The 19,085-nt window shown below is 40.7% G+C and overlaps 1 protein-coding gene across 1 annotated transcript in view; it reads right to left on the bottom strand.

The window, feature by feature from the left end:
• Positions 1-19,085, bottom strand: part of ADAMTS3 (ADAM metallopeptidase with thrombospondin type 1 motif 3) — a 185,625-nt gene that overhangs the window by 101,947 nt on the left and 64,593 nt on the right. The window contains 1 exon segment of the mRNA XM_043545446.1: positions 18,209-18,365. Within this exon segment, the coding sequence (XP_043401381.1) occupies positions 18,209-18,365 (157 nt within the window).

Genomic DNA, 19,085 nt, shown 5'->3' with positions numbered 1-19,085 from the left:
GAAAGGTACTTTTTTTTAAATTTGTAATGAAAGCTGGGATTTTCATGTAATCACTTGCCTCCCAAAGCTGAGGGGCTTTAAATAAAACACCAAATACCGCAAGACTTGCAATAAAATGACAGGAGTTGGCAAATGTGGGAACAGATTGTGACGGGCTCTTGTGCTGTGTAAGACCCAGTCGCAATCACAGAATCTGCTACCACAGTGCAACTGGGGCACCCAGCACCCCAAAAGAAGCAGGAATGACTTGGGGCATGGATCTATACTCCCCTGCGCAGAACAGTGGGACGCTTGGGAAGGGATTCAGCCTCTCCCCTTAGCAATCCACCTACCAGGTCTTAAGAATAACCATATGAATATCACATTGGGAATTATTATGCATTAATTCCAGCAGAGTCCCCTCGAAAACAACAAGGAGTCTGGTGGCACCTTAAAGACTAACAGATGTTAATTAACCAGACTCCTTGTTGTTTTTGTGGATACAGGCTAACACAGAGTCCCTTCAGTAACTATCAAATATTGAGAACTGGCACAGGTCAGGTGTGTGGCATATTGTGTGGTTTTGGGGGAAAAATATGAAATCACAGTTAAGGTTTTGGAGCATAATGTGAGGAAGATCACCTATTGTGTGTACTGTTTCCTTATCAGTCGGAGGAAAAAGGAAGTTGCTTGTGACCATGTGGAATCTGTCACAGTCAGTGAAGACATGCTGTGGGAGCAACAGGGTACAGTTCAGAGCTATCCCACAACTTGGCATTTCCTTGCTTATTAGGGTTTGTGTGGGAGGGATGTCACATTTAAATCAAACTTACTCCCTTTTAAAAGGAATTTTTGTTTATGGAATATTTTAACCACCCACAATTCTTCAAATATTTTCTCCTTCCTTCCTATCTACTTTGGGAGTTTGAGGGATTTTATCAGAAACAATATTAACCCTGGAATTGCTGTTGCTGTATCTTTGTATTTGGGTTTTCACTTTTCGCCTCAGACAGACTTCTCCTTTAAGTTTTTCTACTCTGGCTGTGGGTACCTGGGGCGGGGATCATGTCTTTATCCTTCGTCTTATTTAAGAATAATTTTCCTTTGTTATTGCCAAGAATTGAAGATGACTCAAACAGATGGAGCTCCCTATTTGTATCCTGGGGAGGTAGGATTAACCTATTTGAGATGGAGATGGCATCCCACTCTCTTTCCAACACCTTTTGTCACATCCATGCAACAGATTTTCTGGGGTTTTTTTGTAAGTTTTATTCTGCTATAAAGTCTGGATCTTCTGAGACTCCCATTGCCTTGAGTGGGGGCAGGCTGACATAGAAGAGGGAGGAGATCTTATACTTATTGACAGTTTTATTACTGGGTAGTCCAGGGGTTTCTTCTTATTAGTGTTCAATGACGATCTATTATTATCACCGTAGTTAAACTAGAGCTGTAACTCTGATGTGTTACATCTGATTAATCTGATCCTTTTGGAGGAATCTGGTATATAATTTGTACATGGCTTAGTGTCTACAATACAGCTGGATACAGTCAGTGATGTATTCTCTGAACTGACCAGGATTCAGTTCCCACCTCTGCCACTGACCTCCTAGGTGACCTAGGGCAAATCACTTACTCTGTGCCTACCAGGAATAGGCAGGCATTTTTCAGCTCTTCTCCCCAACAATGCACATTTATCCTTTCCCGGTGAATAGTTTACAGGATTACTGAATGTTTCCTTTTAATGTATACTCTTTGTGTTCAAAATTATTAAATTATTTTTAAAAATGAATATGATGAGGTCTAGACTGTTTAGCCCTGTTTGTGTGTGAAAAGTAGTAGCAAAAGAGGGGACAAGGTATTCACCCATTTTGTGCCTCAGAGAGGAGCTAAACAAAATCCTGAGTCTTGTGCACGAATGGGGAGATATTCACAGCAAGAGTGATGCCAGCTTCCCCATATGGGCCGAGAAGGGCCAGGTAGGGAAGCATGCACAGAACCCTTTCAACGCAGGAATAGAAGCCAGGAGAGAGAGTACCTGATTCAAGGACTACAGAACCAGGCCTTCAAGCTTTTATCTGTGTCTCAAACTTAGACTTATAAATGTAGGGCTTGGATTTTTTACAAATCAATTTAAGGAAGGTTTTAAGACATATTTTTGGAGTGTGACCTAAAAACATAGTAAATACCATGATACCAGCAGTCAGCATTAAAATATAGCTTCACTGAACTATGGCAAATCAAGTCACCACTAAGCTGTGTTGGTTCCTGGCATATTAGTGGGGATATACTAAGTCTGTCCTTCCGGTGGATCTAATATAGGATGGCAGGGAGAGCACCATATTACCAGTCTTCCATGGCCTAGTCTCACAGTCCACACACCTGCCCCGACAACGGTTTTCTTTATTTCAGGTTTAGTCTTGTCTTGTTTTCTTTTCTAAGTGCTAAAAGCGAACTAAAAAGTGCAGGCCAAGTGCGAATCCAGAGCAAATGTGTAAAGCCCAGCAATGAATTCTTAGTGACAAATGACAGAAGCCCATAACTGCAACACACTGGGTAAGGATGCTGTATTCTTGACTTAAGTGTGTTGCTGATTGGGACTTAAGCACATGCATAATACTTCACAGCATAAACAGTCTTCCACTGTAGTCAGCAATATTTCTACCATGCTTAAAGTTACACAAGTCCTTAAGTGCTTTGCTGGACTAGGACCTCACTGCATTTCCTTTTACCCCTATTGCTCATCTTCCCTCCCCCAGCCATACATTCTGAATATACTTTTTGTCAATACACATTTTCCTTCTCACGGACTTGAGGTGCGCCTATTTGGAAAATACCTCTGTTGCCAATCTTTCCTTTGATAAAGTAAATGCTAATAAAACCAAAACACTAGACTAACAACCTCATTGTATCTTGTAATAAATATTAAACAAGGTTTACTTGTCAGAACACTTGGAAAAATTAGATTTTTTTTATTGGTAAAATGTCGATTTCACCATACACAAACCAACAAAACTTATTTCCATCAATAATAATCTAAATTTACGGATAGGTCAAGTAAGAAAAATGCTGCTTGAGAACTTGCTAGAGCTTTCACTTTTTGAATCTTAATGTCTACTGACAATAATTATTTGCTGACACCCCGATAATTCTACACACACACGAAAATTTAAAATCAATTAAAAAAATTAAAATGCTTAACAATAAACATAGATATTATCCATTGAAATTATTAAAAAAAAAAAGTGGAATTCTGCCAAGTCTACTTATAAACAAAGTTCTAGCAGTTCTAGATAATGGGAAAACTAAATAAATTGGATCAAAATTGTTTATAGTATGTCACAACTACAATCATAAAGAACATGTGAAAAATCATTTCATTGCACACGACACTGTGCTGTGTCCTATAAGAATCAATTACATCTTTCCATTTACTGTTACTCACTATTAAGTGGTATGCTGTGCTGTATCCAATGTGTGTGAAACACAGGCCATGAAAAATTCTGCATAGAAAGAGTTAAGCCACCTACTGGCCCGGCTATTCCTTTACGGAACATTGGTGTGCCTGAGAAGACCCGAGGCTCTCAGAAGTAAGCAATGTTTCTTCCCATTCTTCCTACTTCTGTTCCATAGTTTCATTCCCCAGCAACCAGGAGCAACTCCCAAATCATTTCTTACTCCTACATGTTTCCCACCTGGGACAAAGACATTCAACTCTACTGCCATAGCAACCACAACAACCACACAAGCACTTTTCGTTCTTTAGGGAAAATGAAAATCTTGAAAGGAAGCTGGGAGATAAAAGCTCCCAATTCCTTGTTCCTCACTGTTAGGAAGTAATTACAAAAATTACTTTAATGCAAAGTGCTTTGTGGATGAATAGGTTGTGTGCTTTAACAAAAAAGAGAGAAAAGACTGCAGGTGAGGGTAAAAATATGGAAATAACTTTTACGGTGTTAACATGAGTTTCAAACTAAAGGTCAGAACCACCATTATTCTTATTAAAGAGAATCAGCACCGAAAATGAATGAATCGAAGGACATATAAATCAAACCCTTTGTGAGCAGCTCAAGGAAAGGATGACCCAAAGCCCACCTCCATAAGGGTTCAAAGCTCACTGAAGTAAATGTGAATCTTATCCACTGACTTCAACAATCAGAGGAGTAGCCGTGTTAGTCTGTATCCACAAAAACAACGAGGAGTCCGGTGGCACCTTAAAGACTAACAGATTTATTTGGGCATAAGCTTTCGTGGGTAAAAAACCCTCTTCTTCAGATGCATGGAGTGAAAATTACAGATGCAGGCATAGATATACTAACACATGAAGAGAAGGGAGTTACCTTATTGGGAGCGGACCACATCTACCCTGATTGAATCGGCCCTGTCAGCACTGGTTCTCCACTTGTGAGGTAACTCCCCTCTCTTCATGTGTGAGTATATTAATGCCTGCAACTGTATTTTTCACTCCATGCATCTCAAGAAGTGGGTTTTTTACCCACGAAAGCTTATGCCCAAATAAATCTGTTAGTCTTTAAGGTGCCTCATCGGACTCCTCATTGTTATTGACTTCAACAAGCTGTGGATCAGGTTCCTAATTCCTGAAATCTATTACTTGGATTCTGTTTTGTGAAACTACTGGTTTAGGTTCAGAAGAACTTATAAAAAAGGCCTTTATGGCTAAGCATCATGGATATTTATCCTTTCTGCTTAGGTGTGACACATTCTGAATCTTTGATTCTTGGCCTCTCTCTGTTGTTTTAATGTGGAAAACAACTAATACCCAATGAGGCTGAAAGAAAGCAAATCTGCATATGATGGAATAGGGCATGAACTTTCATTTAACCCTGAAATATGGACCTGGGAGAGCCAGAAGCCACAGTTAAATGCTTCCAAAAGGAAGAGGTGAATAAATTCATATATCATAGCCATGTTTGTTTGTGTTTCAATGAAGAAGAGGATATTCCTTTCACCCGATTCTGGCAGAGTGATTTTATCATTACTCTTTCAAATCTGCCAAGTCTGTAAACATTACTTTCTGTTCTCAACTGAAAAGCTATTTTGCTGTCAAAATATTAAAGATTAATAATTTGAAGTTTAAGATTTTTTTTAACGCAGCAGCCTTATAAAATTCTTGTCTGCTGCTTCCTTAATCTTTTTGTGCACAGACTATGAAAACAGCTGATATTCTCTTGATATCGCTCTCTTCTTAGTTTCATATATTTTATAAATTTTGGATTAAAAAAAGATTATTTTGGAACACCTTTCCTGACATAAAACCAAGGGCCTGACCTTGGGAGGTGCTGAGCATTCACAAACACTGACCCCAAACAAGAGTTGCAAATAGTCAAGAGTCTCTTCAGATGAAGCCCTAAGTTGCTAAGAAAGTCAAGCATGCCTACACCATATCATCCTTGGACGCTTGCTATGGAAATGCCTACAGGAGTAGAAAAATCCTTCTGGAAACTCTTCTCATGGAGTTTCCAACATACATCACCTCCAAACGGAGAGCAGGTGGCCTGCAACATCTACCGAGTGTGAGGACCCACACAGTAAACAAACCCCAGTGGCACAGATTCCCGGTCATCCACAGTATGATGAATGCAGGGCCCCTCTTCTTCCCCACCGGCATGTGCTCAGTACCCCCTGGACCACTCACTAACCTGTCCGGGGGGAGAGGGGGGACACAGAAATTTGAGCTGAAGAACACCTATTGGGTAATAGCTCATCCTGCAAGAATCTCTCTCAACTGAAGGATATATCATCCAAATACAGGATGCTTTTCATTTTAAAATATTACACTTTAACTATGTCATTGTTTTTCATGTTAAAGCAAAGGTTGTTACACAAATCCAAAGTACTCTACAGAACGTTTTCTGTCACATAGACACAACTGTTCCAACTGCATCTTTTATTTTTAAATGCAATTCTACTTTATGAAAAAATCGATTTTAAGTAAAAATAATTTTTACTCCCCAAAAGGAGATCCCTCCATATCAGGAATGGCTACAGTATTGAAAAGCAAAGCAAAAAGTTCTCACCCATCCATGTGTGGAACTATTCTGGAGGCTTCTTGCTTGATCACTCCCAGCAGACTGATGACTGACTTTTTAGCACTACATTATACAACAGTGTGCTTAGATGAGTAAATACAGTATTTTTGGCACTCAGTCAATTTCTGAGCTGTTTATTTGATACAAGAGGGGAATCTTTATTGCAGATGTGGATTCTTGAACTGGCTTGAATTTAATACCAGGACTAAATGCTGGTTGGTTAGATTTACCAACAAGATTATTATGCTACTTTCTCTCTCAGGGATATATTCACATCATGCTGTATAGGGATTTAACAACCTGACTCCCACTGAGAATCAAGGCCCTGTCTACTGTGCACATTTCACCCAAGTATTTTAACCAGGTTGTGGCTGATTCCACAAATGGTTAGTATGGTCCTTAACTGTGTGGCTTTGTGTTTCAATCCTGTTTATGAGGGCTCTAAGATGAAGGTTCTAACTAGGGTCTTTCGCTTTGTGTATCTGACAGCCTAGCCATTTTGGTGTAACTGAGTTAACGATCTTCCAATCCTCTTGGACAACATCCAGAAGTGCATCAATCTACTACTCATGGCTTCAGTTGTGGAGGCAGTATGGGAAAGCTAGGGGCCTAGACTTCCCAGAATGCAACGACATGCAAATGTGGCTGTGCAGCAGGTTGGGTGTCAATGGGCAAGCACAGCTGAAAAGTGGATGAACTGAATGCTGTTCATGTCAGCCTTGTCCCATCCCGGTTACACTCAGTATAGTTCTCGCTGCGGTGTAGGTGGGGGCCTGAGAGGGCTAACTTCCCACGGACCGTAGTGAAAGTGTCCCCCTTAGAATCCCTGTTCTGAAGCAGGTTAATCAGCGGGAGCCTGTGAGGTTGTAAGGAAACCGCCTTCTGGGCTGGCAGAGAATCACAGAAATCACGATTCACACAGTAAATTCACTTTAACCACAAGACAGACCGACCAAAATGACACATTTCAAATTCAGCCACTCACAGCTCATCACTTTAACTGAAGCTCTTGATGTACATATTCTATACAGTGCCCGAAAACAAAGCTCCATTAAGCTCTCTTCCAGAGACCCTCAGTGCCTGTGAAAGTCACAAGCCGCCGTTTTGCTCTCCAGTCAGATGCTTTATGGACAGTGAAGAATTCCCCTGAAGTTTTGCACTTGGTGATACACACTCCACTTTTCCTAGAGATAAATTCAGCCAGCTGAAGCCATTTTTCTTCTGGCCATTTCGGTTTTGGATCCAGCCCTTTTATAAAATGGGACTTCCCAGTTCTTCAGCCTTAGTTATCAGCCTGCAGGAAAGGAAATTTCCTTCAAGGGCCCTGTTTCCTTACATGTGGATAAAGGAGTTTCTCTAGGCTGTTTTCCCTCCCTCTATTTCTCTGATAGAAAGAACTCACCCGATTTCCTGGCTCTGACCTGGCCAGTACGTGTAGCAAGCAGCGATTCTCTTCCTAACCAGCTACTCCCCTGGGGAGCAGCCTAACCCAAAACAATGGAGACAGCAGACTCTCTTTTTTCTTTTTTGGTTACATTTTAAAATTAATTTGTGCAGAGGGAAATCCTATCTGAGGTTTAACTAGACTAGTGAGGGGAAATAGCCCGGTTGGTCCAACAGTGATTAAGGACATCCATCCACTGCAGTAAAACAATGGAAGACAGTGTAAGACAGAGAATGGCTGGCCAGCTGAAGAACAGAAAACAGCCTTGCATAACTAGAAGGATTATCCATATAGTATCTAAGTCCATACATGTACCCACAGGTAAAGGGAGCAGGACAAAAAAGCGTAGGGGGAAAGAGTTCTGTGGTGATACGGTCATATTGCTTTTCACTTCATCCCTGCAGCACACTAGGAATTCTACCTTACCACGCCCAAAACATTCCTAGGAAGGAAGCTCAAGTCACAGGAACTCCATTCTGTGGCTGGAGAGAGGCAAAAGGCTAACCTCTTTGCTGCCTGTATTGTAGGCCCCCAAAATATGCCAGCTTCACTTTCCCTCAAAGAACTAATTTCTTCCTCCCATTTTACTTCTACTTAAAATAAAACCAGCTGAAGAGACATTTTGGCTAGAGACATTGAAATACACTTTTGGTCTAAGGCACCACTCAAATGTAGAGGGTGATATCCTGGCTCCACTGAAATCAATGGCAAAACTCTGACTTCAGTGCAGCCAGAATCTCATCCATAATGTTCACACACAGCAGAGAAGCCCCTGATTTGTAAAGTCGCATCTGGCAGTCCCACACGAAGTGAAATGCTCTGAGCTCAACATCTACCTCTTAAGGACAAAATGCCTCAGGCAGAATTCAAACCTGGGGCCCTATGAAGTCTAGATTTTTCAAAATTGATTCTTAGAACACTAAATCCTCTCTCACCCATCCATATGAGAACAAACAGTAAAGTTGTAGAGTAACGTGAACATCTTGCAATAAAATTAAATTCCAATAATCATTCAACATCAATTTTTCCAAATAAAAATAATACTTTTCATTTTTATATTCGAGGAGACCAAAGCACTTTGCAAACAATAAGCCTCTCAATACCCATATGACATACCACAGGTAAATATTATGCTACCCATTTTACAAGTGGGTAAATGGAGGCACACAGAAGTTAAATGACTTATCGAAGGTTACACAGTTAATCAGTGGCAGAGTTGGGGATGGAATCCAAGAGTACCAACTCTCAGTCCCCTACTTTATCCACTGGACATTATTGCCTTACTGCATTCAGAGGTTTTATGTTACACATGTAAGTTATTAACTGGAAAGACATATCTATCTACTGTAGGAAAAACTATTTTTTTTATTACACGATCTTAGAAGCAGGTATACAAATCTTTAAAAAAACTGTGTAAAGATCATTATTTTGATAGTTCTTCCAAACACTACTTCAGTGAACATAATAAAAATATTGTTCTACAAATATAACTACTAGTCACAGGTTTAGGGGTAGGAGACTCCATCTGCCTAGTATAATCAACTTTCAGATGAGTAAACAGCTTTTCAAAATGCTCAGTACAAAACTCCCACTCATTCCTCCTCAGGTGACTTGACCGCCTTAATTACAATGTCTATTACCGTAACCCAAAGCTGGTCCAATCACTTGGCACTCTACCTAATAAATAAAAATCTGCTTATAATGGATTTGCCCTGGGGACATTTCAAATGACTAAGGTAAATGCCAGTACTGAGGAAGCCCATTTAATAAATTCTTACCTTTTCACAGACCTGCTAGTTTTCAGTTGCTTCTGTAAGAGTACTGTCTCATGCATTTAAAATTAACTCAGACATTCAGAAGCAACATGAACTACTCTAGATTCCAAAACATTCCCCCTCCCCCCAACCTAGTTCAACAAAAAAAGCATGGAAATTTTCTTTAGGGTTGAAACACTAGGTTTGTAAAGCATTGGCCCCTGAATTTGAATTTTTTTTTTTGGGGGGGGGGGGGTGGTGGTGGTGGTCAAGCTTTGAAAGTGAAACCAAAACATGCAATAACCTTAGAATAGGATGAGCTTGAATGATAAACTAGATGATTTAGGACTAATTGACACCAAAAGCGACAGTCCTGTGTTTGCAGTGGAGAGCTACACCGCCCCAGGGGGAGCATGGGAGATGTTGTGCACCAGAGAGGCACTCCCAGAGCTTCCGAGTTACATCCAGGGGAAAAATTTCTTACACCTCCTTGAAGAGTGCAGCATAATTCCTTGAACAGCCAGTCAGCTCTGCTGGCTGACAAAAAAGGGAGGACAGAGCCAGGACTCCAACTATGCCCCCATCATCCTCTTGTTCAGCCAGTTGGTCCCAAGGGGGCGACCGAGTAGCATCCCTGATCATAGAGATTGTGATTTTTGTTTCCCCTGACAAAAGTCACTCCTTATGCCTTCCTCTCCCATTGTGAGCTTTACCCATGATCTAGGTAAAAAATATGCATCTTACACTGCTAAAGGCACACTGGTATGCATCTTACATTGCTTAATCAACATACAATTGCCTGACCTCCAGCTCCTTTGCACCTCTCTCCCTCTGGGTTCTGGGAGAGGTGGCTGTGACAAGAAAGCCGAGGTTGCCTCCTCTTCAAGGGAAAAGTGAAGGAGGAAAGGATTTAGCAAAGATTTTCAAAAGCAGCTAAAAGAAAAGGAGGACTTGTGGCACCTTAGAGACTAACAAATTTATCTGAGCATCAGCTTTCGTGAGCTACAGCTCACTTCATCTAAAGTGCCACAAGTCCTCCTTTTCTTTTTGTGGATACAGACTAACACGGCTGCTACTCTGAAACCTGTCAAAAGCAGCTAGTGATTTTAGTTGCCCATTGGGACACCGTAGAGAGGCCTGATTTTCAGAACATGCATGCTCAGCTTTTTCTGAAAGCGAAGTCCCTTCAAGGAGTCTGAAGGTGGGCCCCCAAAAATGGAGGCATCAAAAATAACTGGTCACTGTTAAAGTCTTGGCCTTTGTTTATTCTCCTTTCCTCCCATTTTGACTTGAGAGAAGACTGGCTGGACAGAGGGAGCACAGTCCATTCTACCAGTTGCCAATTCTCTTCCCTGCTCTAGCACAGGGATGCAGGAGAGGCACACCTGAGAATTTAAACAGGTTTGTAACTTTAAAGCATTCAGCCAATGGTTGAAACAGCAGTATCTTGGGTGTTCGATAGAATTCAAAAGAAAGGGATTTACATGCAATGATCAAAATACTGTTATGTACAGCATATCATGGCACCGCTCCCCAAAGAGGCTATTCAGCGTAAATAGGAACCAGCACAGGGTATTGCTTCAATGCTTTACTGGTGCAAGAGTGCTCACAAATGTTATCTATTAGCGTTACACATCATCAGTTCTCCTGTAGAAACACTTTTTGGATCGAAGGTTCCTACCTTTCTAAGAAATCTGATGATTACATCTGAAACCCAGTGCACCCGTAGTGACTGTACAGAAGAACAGAGACACAGATATATCATGTATTTATGCCTACTAGGATGAGAACACTATATAGTGATACTTGCTAATATCATATACTCACAATCTCCTTGTGTACTTTGATTTATATAGCAGGCTATGCATTAAGCACCTTACCACTTGCCTTGTATTTACTTCATTATCAGAATAAAAACTAAAAATGTAAAATTCTATATAATACAAATACAATGCTGTTTGCACTGTGTCAGGTCTGACAATTTAATTTTAAGACATTTATGCTTCCTGTCCCCCTTCTCCCGAAATCAGTGGGCATTTTGCTATGTACTTTAGTAGGGTCCGTGTTTTACCTTCGGTCTCTTGATAGGTTCTAGGGATACACTATTCTAAATGGTAAACTTAAAGCTATTATCATGACAGCTGTTTTATGTTTAATCACTGGCACCTTAGTTAATCATTCACCCATCAGCTGTATATTCTCTAATGCCGGGGTCGGGGGGTGGTTGTTTCCACCGGACTTTGAAAAAATTAAAAAAAAAAATTTATTCTGTTTTTTTTTAAAAGCAGATTTGATATTATTTTCTTAGATTCTCTTAATCTAAAGGGTTTTAATTTTCATTACTTTTCCAAAATGGAAAAACGTTCATGTTTTGGAATACAGATTTTGGGGGGTGGAGGTAAGAGATCTGAGGAGGTTCTAAAATGACAAGTTTTGAGTTGAAAATATCCTTCCATGTGAGCAAAGATGGCCATGCAAAATCCAACCAGAAAATACCCCCATCAATGGACAGTCTTCATTTTTTGCCAATAGTTTCCATAGAAAACTATCAAAAGTTATTTAAAAAATTTAAAAAGTCTTTAAAATTAGAAAAATTTTGACCAGCCCTCCCAGTATCTTTTTTTTTTAAGCTGTAGCATTGCATATTTTACTACAAACATGTTTATTGCAGGCTTGCTTAGTAGCTTTTATTTTGAACTTTTTATATGGTTAGGGAAGTTGTATCATCTTTAGACCCCCCCCCCCAAAAAAAAAAAAAAAAAAAAAAGAGTGTGGTAATTCGTCCCACAAAACCAACCGGTGGGAATGCATGTATGTTAAAGGTTGAATTCTGCCTTCGGATGGGTAGATCTGAGAAGCTTTTAAGGAAGTCAGTGGGAAATGTGTGTGCAGATCTTTGGGTAGAATTTGGCCATTATAGTTTAACTCCATGCTACAGTCTCTTAGGCCCATTTCAAAGTTGGGGGCCGAAAGTGAGACCATCGCTGAAATAGAGAGCGGCCTGGTTTCACAACGAACATATTGAGCACCAGCAGTTCCAAGTGCAGGAAAATCAGGCTACTTTTACATCAGTGCCTAAGCTTAAGCATTCAACTTTGAAAATGTGTCCATAAGCTCAAACTTAGCAAGTTAGCCACCAATAATGTACCTTCCAGTTCTCTCTGATGAGCCATAAGAAACAATGTCAACGCAACTCCCAAATGCTGCAAAGTACCCCTGTAAAATCAGATGTCCAGCAGGATTAACAGTGCTTTTCATATGGCTGGACTTGCCAGCTTTTATGACAAGAGCATCTTCATCTTATGTATCAGACAGAGTGCGGTTCCTCACAGGGAACACACTGGTGTATCTTGCTTTATAATATATGGGAGTGAATTTTACACAACATTCTCCCCAGTTTTTATAATAATTTGACTAACAACAATAGTGACCTAAATAAATTTCAGAGTAGCAGCCGTGTTAGTCTGTATCTGCAAAAGGAAAAGGAGTACTTGTGGCACCTTAGAGAAAGCTCACGAAAGCTTATGCTCAAATAAATTTGTTAGTCTCTACGGTGCCACAAGTACTCCTTTTCTTTTTGCTAAATAAATTTACAATTCTTGCATTGTTTAAGCTACACTTATTTCAGAAATCTCAGGATCTTGTCTGCTTTGGATAAACATGTAGATATGTTCCTAATTAGTTAATAGACTGTACTCCTGAGTTCTTTGATCAGAGTGAATCTTTGATCAAAGAATCTAAGGTTGAGGGAAAATTTCTATGCCTCTGTTTGTAATATATAGCTAAATTTCCACTTTACTTTACATAATGTCCTTAATGCAAGTGATTCTTAAACTCTCAAATGTGTGCTAAAAGTTTTGTATTGTGGAATGAGTTATCGGAATACACTTTCTGCTAACAATGGTATATTTACAATACACTTAGGACAGAGTGTCTGGTATGTTAACCCACCACATGGTTCATTTGATATACAGTCGGCTGCTAGGCAGGATGGAACAAATTCAGACCCACTGTCAGGAGTGCACCTCCAATGGCTTCAGCAGAGTTGCAGCCAGCTGAATTTACCTTTAAGAAAGCCTGCTGGCAGGTATGAGCAGGATTAAAGAAAAAAAAAACAGCTCCAACAGATATCAGGAAAATGATAATAAAACTTTATATTTTTCTATGTGTACACTCAGCCAAGGTAAAACCTAACAACAGAAACGAAGAATTAGAGAGGATAAGACTATAGTAGAATTATTCTTTATTTCATTAAGGGATCTTCTAATTGAAAAGGAATGAAAACCAAATCACGCACAGCATACACCAAAGGACTAAGAGACAGAAGTTAGCCAATCTCCAGCAGACTTTTTCACAAATTTACAAGAGGGATCCCAGTGAGAGGAAAGCTGCTTACATCACAATACTGTGAACAAGTGGGTCATGAGACACATCTGGAAATGACAGGCCGCTTGAAGTTCAGCTGAGGGGGAAAAGTCTCTGTAAATATTTTGAGAGATCTACTCTGAGGAAAGACCAGGAAAGTCAAGTCGATTAAAACAATCAACATCTCTACAGCAGTCTCACAATCTTGCACGCATGAGATACTGTTTCAAGATATTACTGCAAGGCTCAGTAAGTGGGTTGATGTTTTCTTCTTATGCTTTGATTGTTGAAGAGCAGAAGGCCAAGTTTACACTGAAAATGAACAAAATTGTAGGGCAGGAAAGGAAGCAAACCTTACCAAGTATAAACTGCCTAATAGAGGTAATTAAGGGTAGTTATAAATACAACGTCAAGCTAAGAGGATGCTGTTAAAGGGACACTGTCAAGATTGACAGACTTGCAATTAGACTTACTGGCATGTAGGCAAGTCTGTACCTCAGATAGTCCTTTTGGTGCTGTCTACCAACCCACAAAAAAGAAACTGACTGGCAGAACCAAGGTAACAGCATGACACATCTGTATACAGGCAAAAATAATCCCCACACTCCATGTTGGCTCATCTTGAAGACTAGTTGAGATTTGACGCATGCAGGCTGCAGTTTGGAGGGGATGGTAGTGTTTTCACTATCAAGGGAACTTTATTTTAATAATTGGTATAGGGAATTATATTTCCTGGATCCATTATATTTAAAGAAATGCTTATTACAGGCTGCTACGATAAAAGTGTCCTGTTACAAATAACATATATAGGAAATATAAAACTCCTCCAATATACCACAATGAATGGCTGTATGCTCTCTTGAAAAAAATCGCTGCTGGATCATATTCTGGCAGCACTGAAGAGCTTGCTACTAAAAATGGTTGCAAATGTTCATTAAAAATATTTTGGGTCCCCCCAAATTAAAAATTTGAAATTCAAAAAATGTTGACTAGCTCTAGTTGAAACAGTGCAGTATGATACTAAGTGGCAAATAGAGTTGAAGCATTTTAGTGTTATTAAATAATGGATTTAAAATTATGGTACTAAAGGGGGAAATATTTTGCAGACATCATAAAAAACAAAAAAATAAGGTACAAAAAGGTATACATCCTAAAAAAAAAAAAAAAAGTCAAAGCATGTATTAGAAAGTTACACAGAGCGCAACAAGATCTTCTAAATTGAAAGGTTTTGCACCATCCAAGAGGTGATAAAGACAATGTATACGGTACACCAAGAAGGAATCTCTGCCCGAGTGATCAGTATGTATAGATTCTGAGTACTACCATGAAAGAGGTTTTATTTGTTTTGTTTTTTTTGTTAGGAAAGGACCAAAACCTGGGACCCAGAACCTCCATGGCACACTGATGTTGAGAATGCCATGATCCAGCAAGGCTCCAGAGAGAGATGTCCAGCTCTCATTTCCAGAGAGAGACCACCACACTGCACTCAGCTGTTTATCGCCAAGGTTAGATTCGGCTGGAACCTCTTCCATGCTGCCTTAGGCCTGGTCTACACTGAGGTGAGGGATTGATCTAAGTTATGCAACTTCAGCTATGTGAATAACATAGCTGAAGTCGACGTACTTAGATCTACTTACCGCCGTGTCATCACAGCGGTAAGTCAACTGCTGACACTCCCGTCAACTCTGCCTGCACCTCTCCCTCCAGTGGAGTACCGGAGTCAACGGGAGAGCACTTGGCGGTCGATTTACCGCGTCTTCACTAGATGTGATAAATCGACCCCCACTGGATCGATCGCTCCGGAGGTAAGTGTAGACATGCCCTAAGTCTCCAGATCGTAAGTTTTCATTTTAAACAGAAAGGCAGTCTCAAGCTGTTATGGTGGGTGAGAGGCTCAAAAACAATGAGCTGAGTGTAATTGATACAGTGATGTCTGCCTGTGTTTTCAGAACCTGAAACAATCGTTGAGAGGTGTGACCTGCTCCCTTCATCTCCATGGGCACTATCTCAAGGTACCCAATGATAACCACTTTGGCTTTTAAAGTATTATCTGTTTCTTGGATCATAAAGACTTGTAAGAAAAGGAATGGGAACAATCATTTTATGAAGGGAGGATCATACTGTGAAGAGCTGCAGAAGCTATTGTAAGAGATTGCAGGTTCTGGCAGCACAAGTCAGTGGGCTTGGGAGAGTACCGCCACTTTCCCCCAGTTCCCAGTCAAGAAGGACTCAAACCCAAGGAGCCTAACAGAGCCCTGGCGCCCCCAAGGGGAACCAAGCGCAAGAAGCTCAGTGGAACATGCCAGCCTCACTGAGGGGAAGAGAAGCATTGAGGAGCTCAGTACAGCCCAATGTGCATTCAGACCCTGCTGAGGAGAAGCGAAGTTCAATCAATGCAGATAGCACACGTGGTCATGTTTTGAACATCTGTGCAATCCACTGTGTGTGCCATCTCATGTGGGCAGAGCTTATGTTGTGGGCGAAGCTTGGAAGAGCACTTTCTCTCCCCACCACGTCTGACCCCTAGATCCTACTTACACAATTGCCCAACTTTTCCCCTCCACTTCCTATGGGAGTAGCTTTTCATTCCTCCCCAGCTGGGGACTGGGGCTGCTGAGAAGTTCTGAACATACCAAGTAGGAACTTCACTGGGGGGAGAGAAAGGGATAGTGGTTTTCCCTGTCTGACTGACACCCAGCTAGAGGAATCTTAAGTTAGGTAACCCCATCACCACCATCTGGCAGTCAGAAAGAAGGCTGCAGTACCTCACCCCCTGTTGTCCCTCACTGCCTCCAAATGAAGCAACCAATTTTCCAGTCTATTTAAAGCAGAGGGACCCCAGTCTCTATCCCCATTTCCCCTCCCCTGGCAGCAGCTGCATGGAGTGGAGTTTACCGCACTCTTAAGCTTGCAACAACCTGAGCTGGCACAGGACTTGCATGGATCAAGGCTAGCACCCTAAGAAGGCTGCTTGGAGACTGCAATGCTGAGCTTGTTTCCATAAGCTCACCAGACCAGATCCAGCTGCTCCGCAGCTTGCTCCTTTTATCATCAAGTATGCATTGGCTCTGACCCTCTTCAGATTCTGTCAGACTGGTTTGCAAATAGTTTACAATACAATAAGGTGCTGCTGAGCCCAATACTTCTGTGTAAGTCAGCCGGTAATGCTTGCTAAGAGGTAAGGTGCTGTTCAACTTGGTAGAAACTAGCTGGGATTAGGTATAAAGCTGCTATCTTTTGGAGAGAAGCTGCCAACCCACAATGGACAATTTAACTCTGCGATGACTTGCTGTGGAGTAATGTTTGTTTTCTGCCTGCCAAAGATTTTACCTACCTTGGTGTTTCCATTTCCATAAACAGTACCTCTCAAGGCTTGGTTAACTGCAACCACAGATTTATGCCTTATTATTGGGGCAGGGGTGCACAGACAATTGGTGGAGGGTGGAAAACTGAAAGATGGTGGGGAGAAAAGTTAGAGCACTGAAGAGGGAAAAATTTTTCCTACACTTCAATAAGAAAACCTGTGGTGTCAAAACGAAAATAAGAATCTCTTGACGTTTTCAAGGGGGTCAGCTTGAGATCACCACGACCCTCCCATTCAGCCCATGAACATGTATTCCACTGCTAGACATTTCAACAACCAGTGGCTTAGAGCAGCGGGTCTCATCCTTTCCATACTGTACCACCACCCAACTTACAACAGGAAAATGTCTGGGCCCTCCCACCTTCCTCTAAACATGAAGAGAAAGAGTAGGTTCACAACCCTTTGAAACCTGTTCTCAGGTTGAGAAGCCCTGGATTAGACAGCTCACGAATATCAAAAAGCTGTTTCTCTGATGCATTTAAAAAACAAAAGCCTTTTTTAAAATCTCCCACCCTGTGCTGCCCCTCAACGTTTCCAGCCTTATTTGAAGAAAAGTTGCTATTTGCTCCTCTATGTCTTGGGCCCTCAAACATTTGTAAAAAGTTAAAGAGAAAAGAAAGTCTAACAGACAAGACTGCACAATAATTATTTTCAGATGGACCAACCACATTGGCTTGAAAACTGAGGGCAACTCTTGGCTATGTCAAAACGTATCCTATCAAACCAATTATTTTGAAATTGCATTAATCACATTCAGTAGACAAGGGTTTAAAAATCACAGCCATTTGTACAACATAGCTATTACTGGGAAAAGAAACAAAAACCCAGAAGTTTAAACAAAAGTTGTGTAAGCTGTGTGTGATATTAAATTCATGTGAGTGAGCATTTCTAGTCACATGAAATATCCCACAATATCTTCTCAAATTATGTAGAGCTCATTGTTGCTTCCACTGAAGTCAATAGGAATTCTGCCATTGACTTTAATGAGAGCAGGATCAGGCTTCTAAAGAGCAAAGTATTTTGCAACATTTCTTTAAAAAAAAAAAATTCATGGCCAAGTTCTGCTCTCAGATATGCATGAACACCTGTTGTTGTCATCAGGGCACACTGTGTATATGTAACCAAGGAAAGATTTCAGTGACACATTATTTTATTTTTCATCTATCTTAGTCAAAATTGCCTTTTTCAAAGGCTAATGGAAGAAGCTACAGCTATCTGGAATAGATTTCTAAGCAACCATGGACATCTGCTGTACCTTCCGTATGGAAGTCTAGGAGCACGTCGCCGGGATCTTGTGTTACAGCTGACCTCCTGTAGACCACGTGAATTCTTCCTCTCTCTTCTTCCATTTGTTTGCCTCTTTCCAAAGGTTCAATGAAATATTCATCCTTATCAGTTCTTATCATTCCAGCCTGGTGAGGAGGGAGGAGAGGAAGAGCACAAAGTATGTCAAAAATCCATTTTCCTGACTCGATACATTGATAAGCTTCTACTGACATTTTAAAGGTGTGAAAAGTACAACAGCCAGCAGCTGACCGTAACACAGGCAGATTACTTCACAGTAAAATAAAATCAGTTAGGTTTTTTTTTATTTGGGCTTTACACAGGACCCAGAATATTTCTAGCTACAGAGCATTTTGACCTGTGCATAGACTAACTCTCATAGGCATTAATGGGAGTCATACATATGTAAAACACACACACACACACACCCCCAACAAAATACATGCCTAAGGCACAAGTTTTATAGGAATTCTAGCATTTGTATGTAATGAGTAAAACTGATATTTTAATTAGCTATTAATACAGATATTTATGACTTGAGGAATGCAGTGCCGAGTGTCTTCAATTTGTCTGTGCTCAGCGTCCCACAGGAAGTGCTCAACACCTTACAGGACTGGGCCTTAATTTTACTGGACTACAGTCACCTGGGCACTCCCCCTAAACAACTGCATGCCACTCAACCCTCTAATTATTGATCCCTGTGGATTAACAGGTCATTCAAACCCCTCTCTCTGCACCTTTCTCTTGGGAGGGCTGTGAACTGGACTTTACAGATGTACAGGTTAACTCTACTTTCACTGACACTGGTATTAACTGGGACTAAACTCACTGGAATAAGTTACATCAGC

Source organism: Chelonia mydas, chromosome 4 (genome assembly GCF_015237465.2).
Source record: "Chelonia mydas isolate rCheMyd1 chromosome 4, rCheMyd1.pri.v2, whole genome shotgun sequence".
In the NCBI taxonomy this organism is placed as follows: Eukaryota; Metazoa; Chordata; order Testudines; family Cheloniidae; genus Chelonia; species Chelonia mydas.
This window is presented reverse-complemented; position numbering and strand designations above follow the sequence as displayed.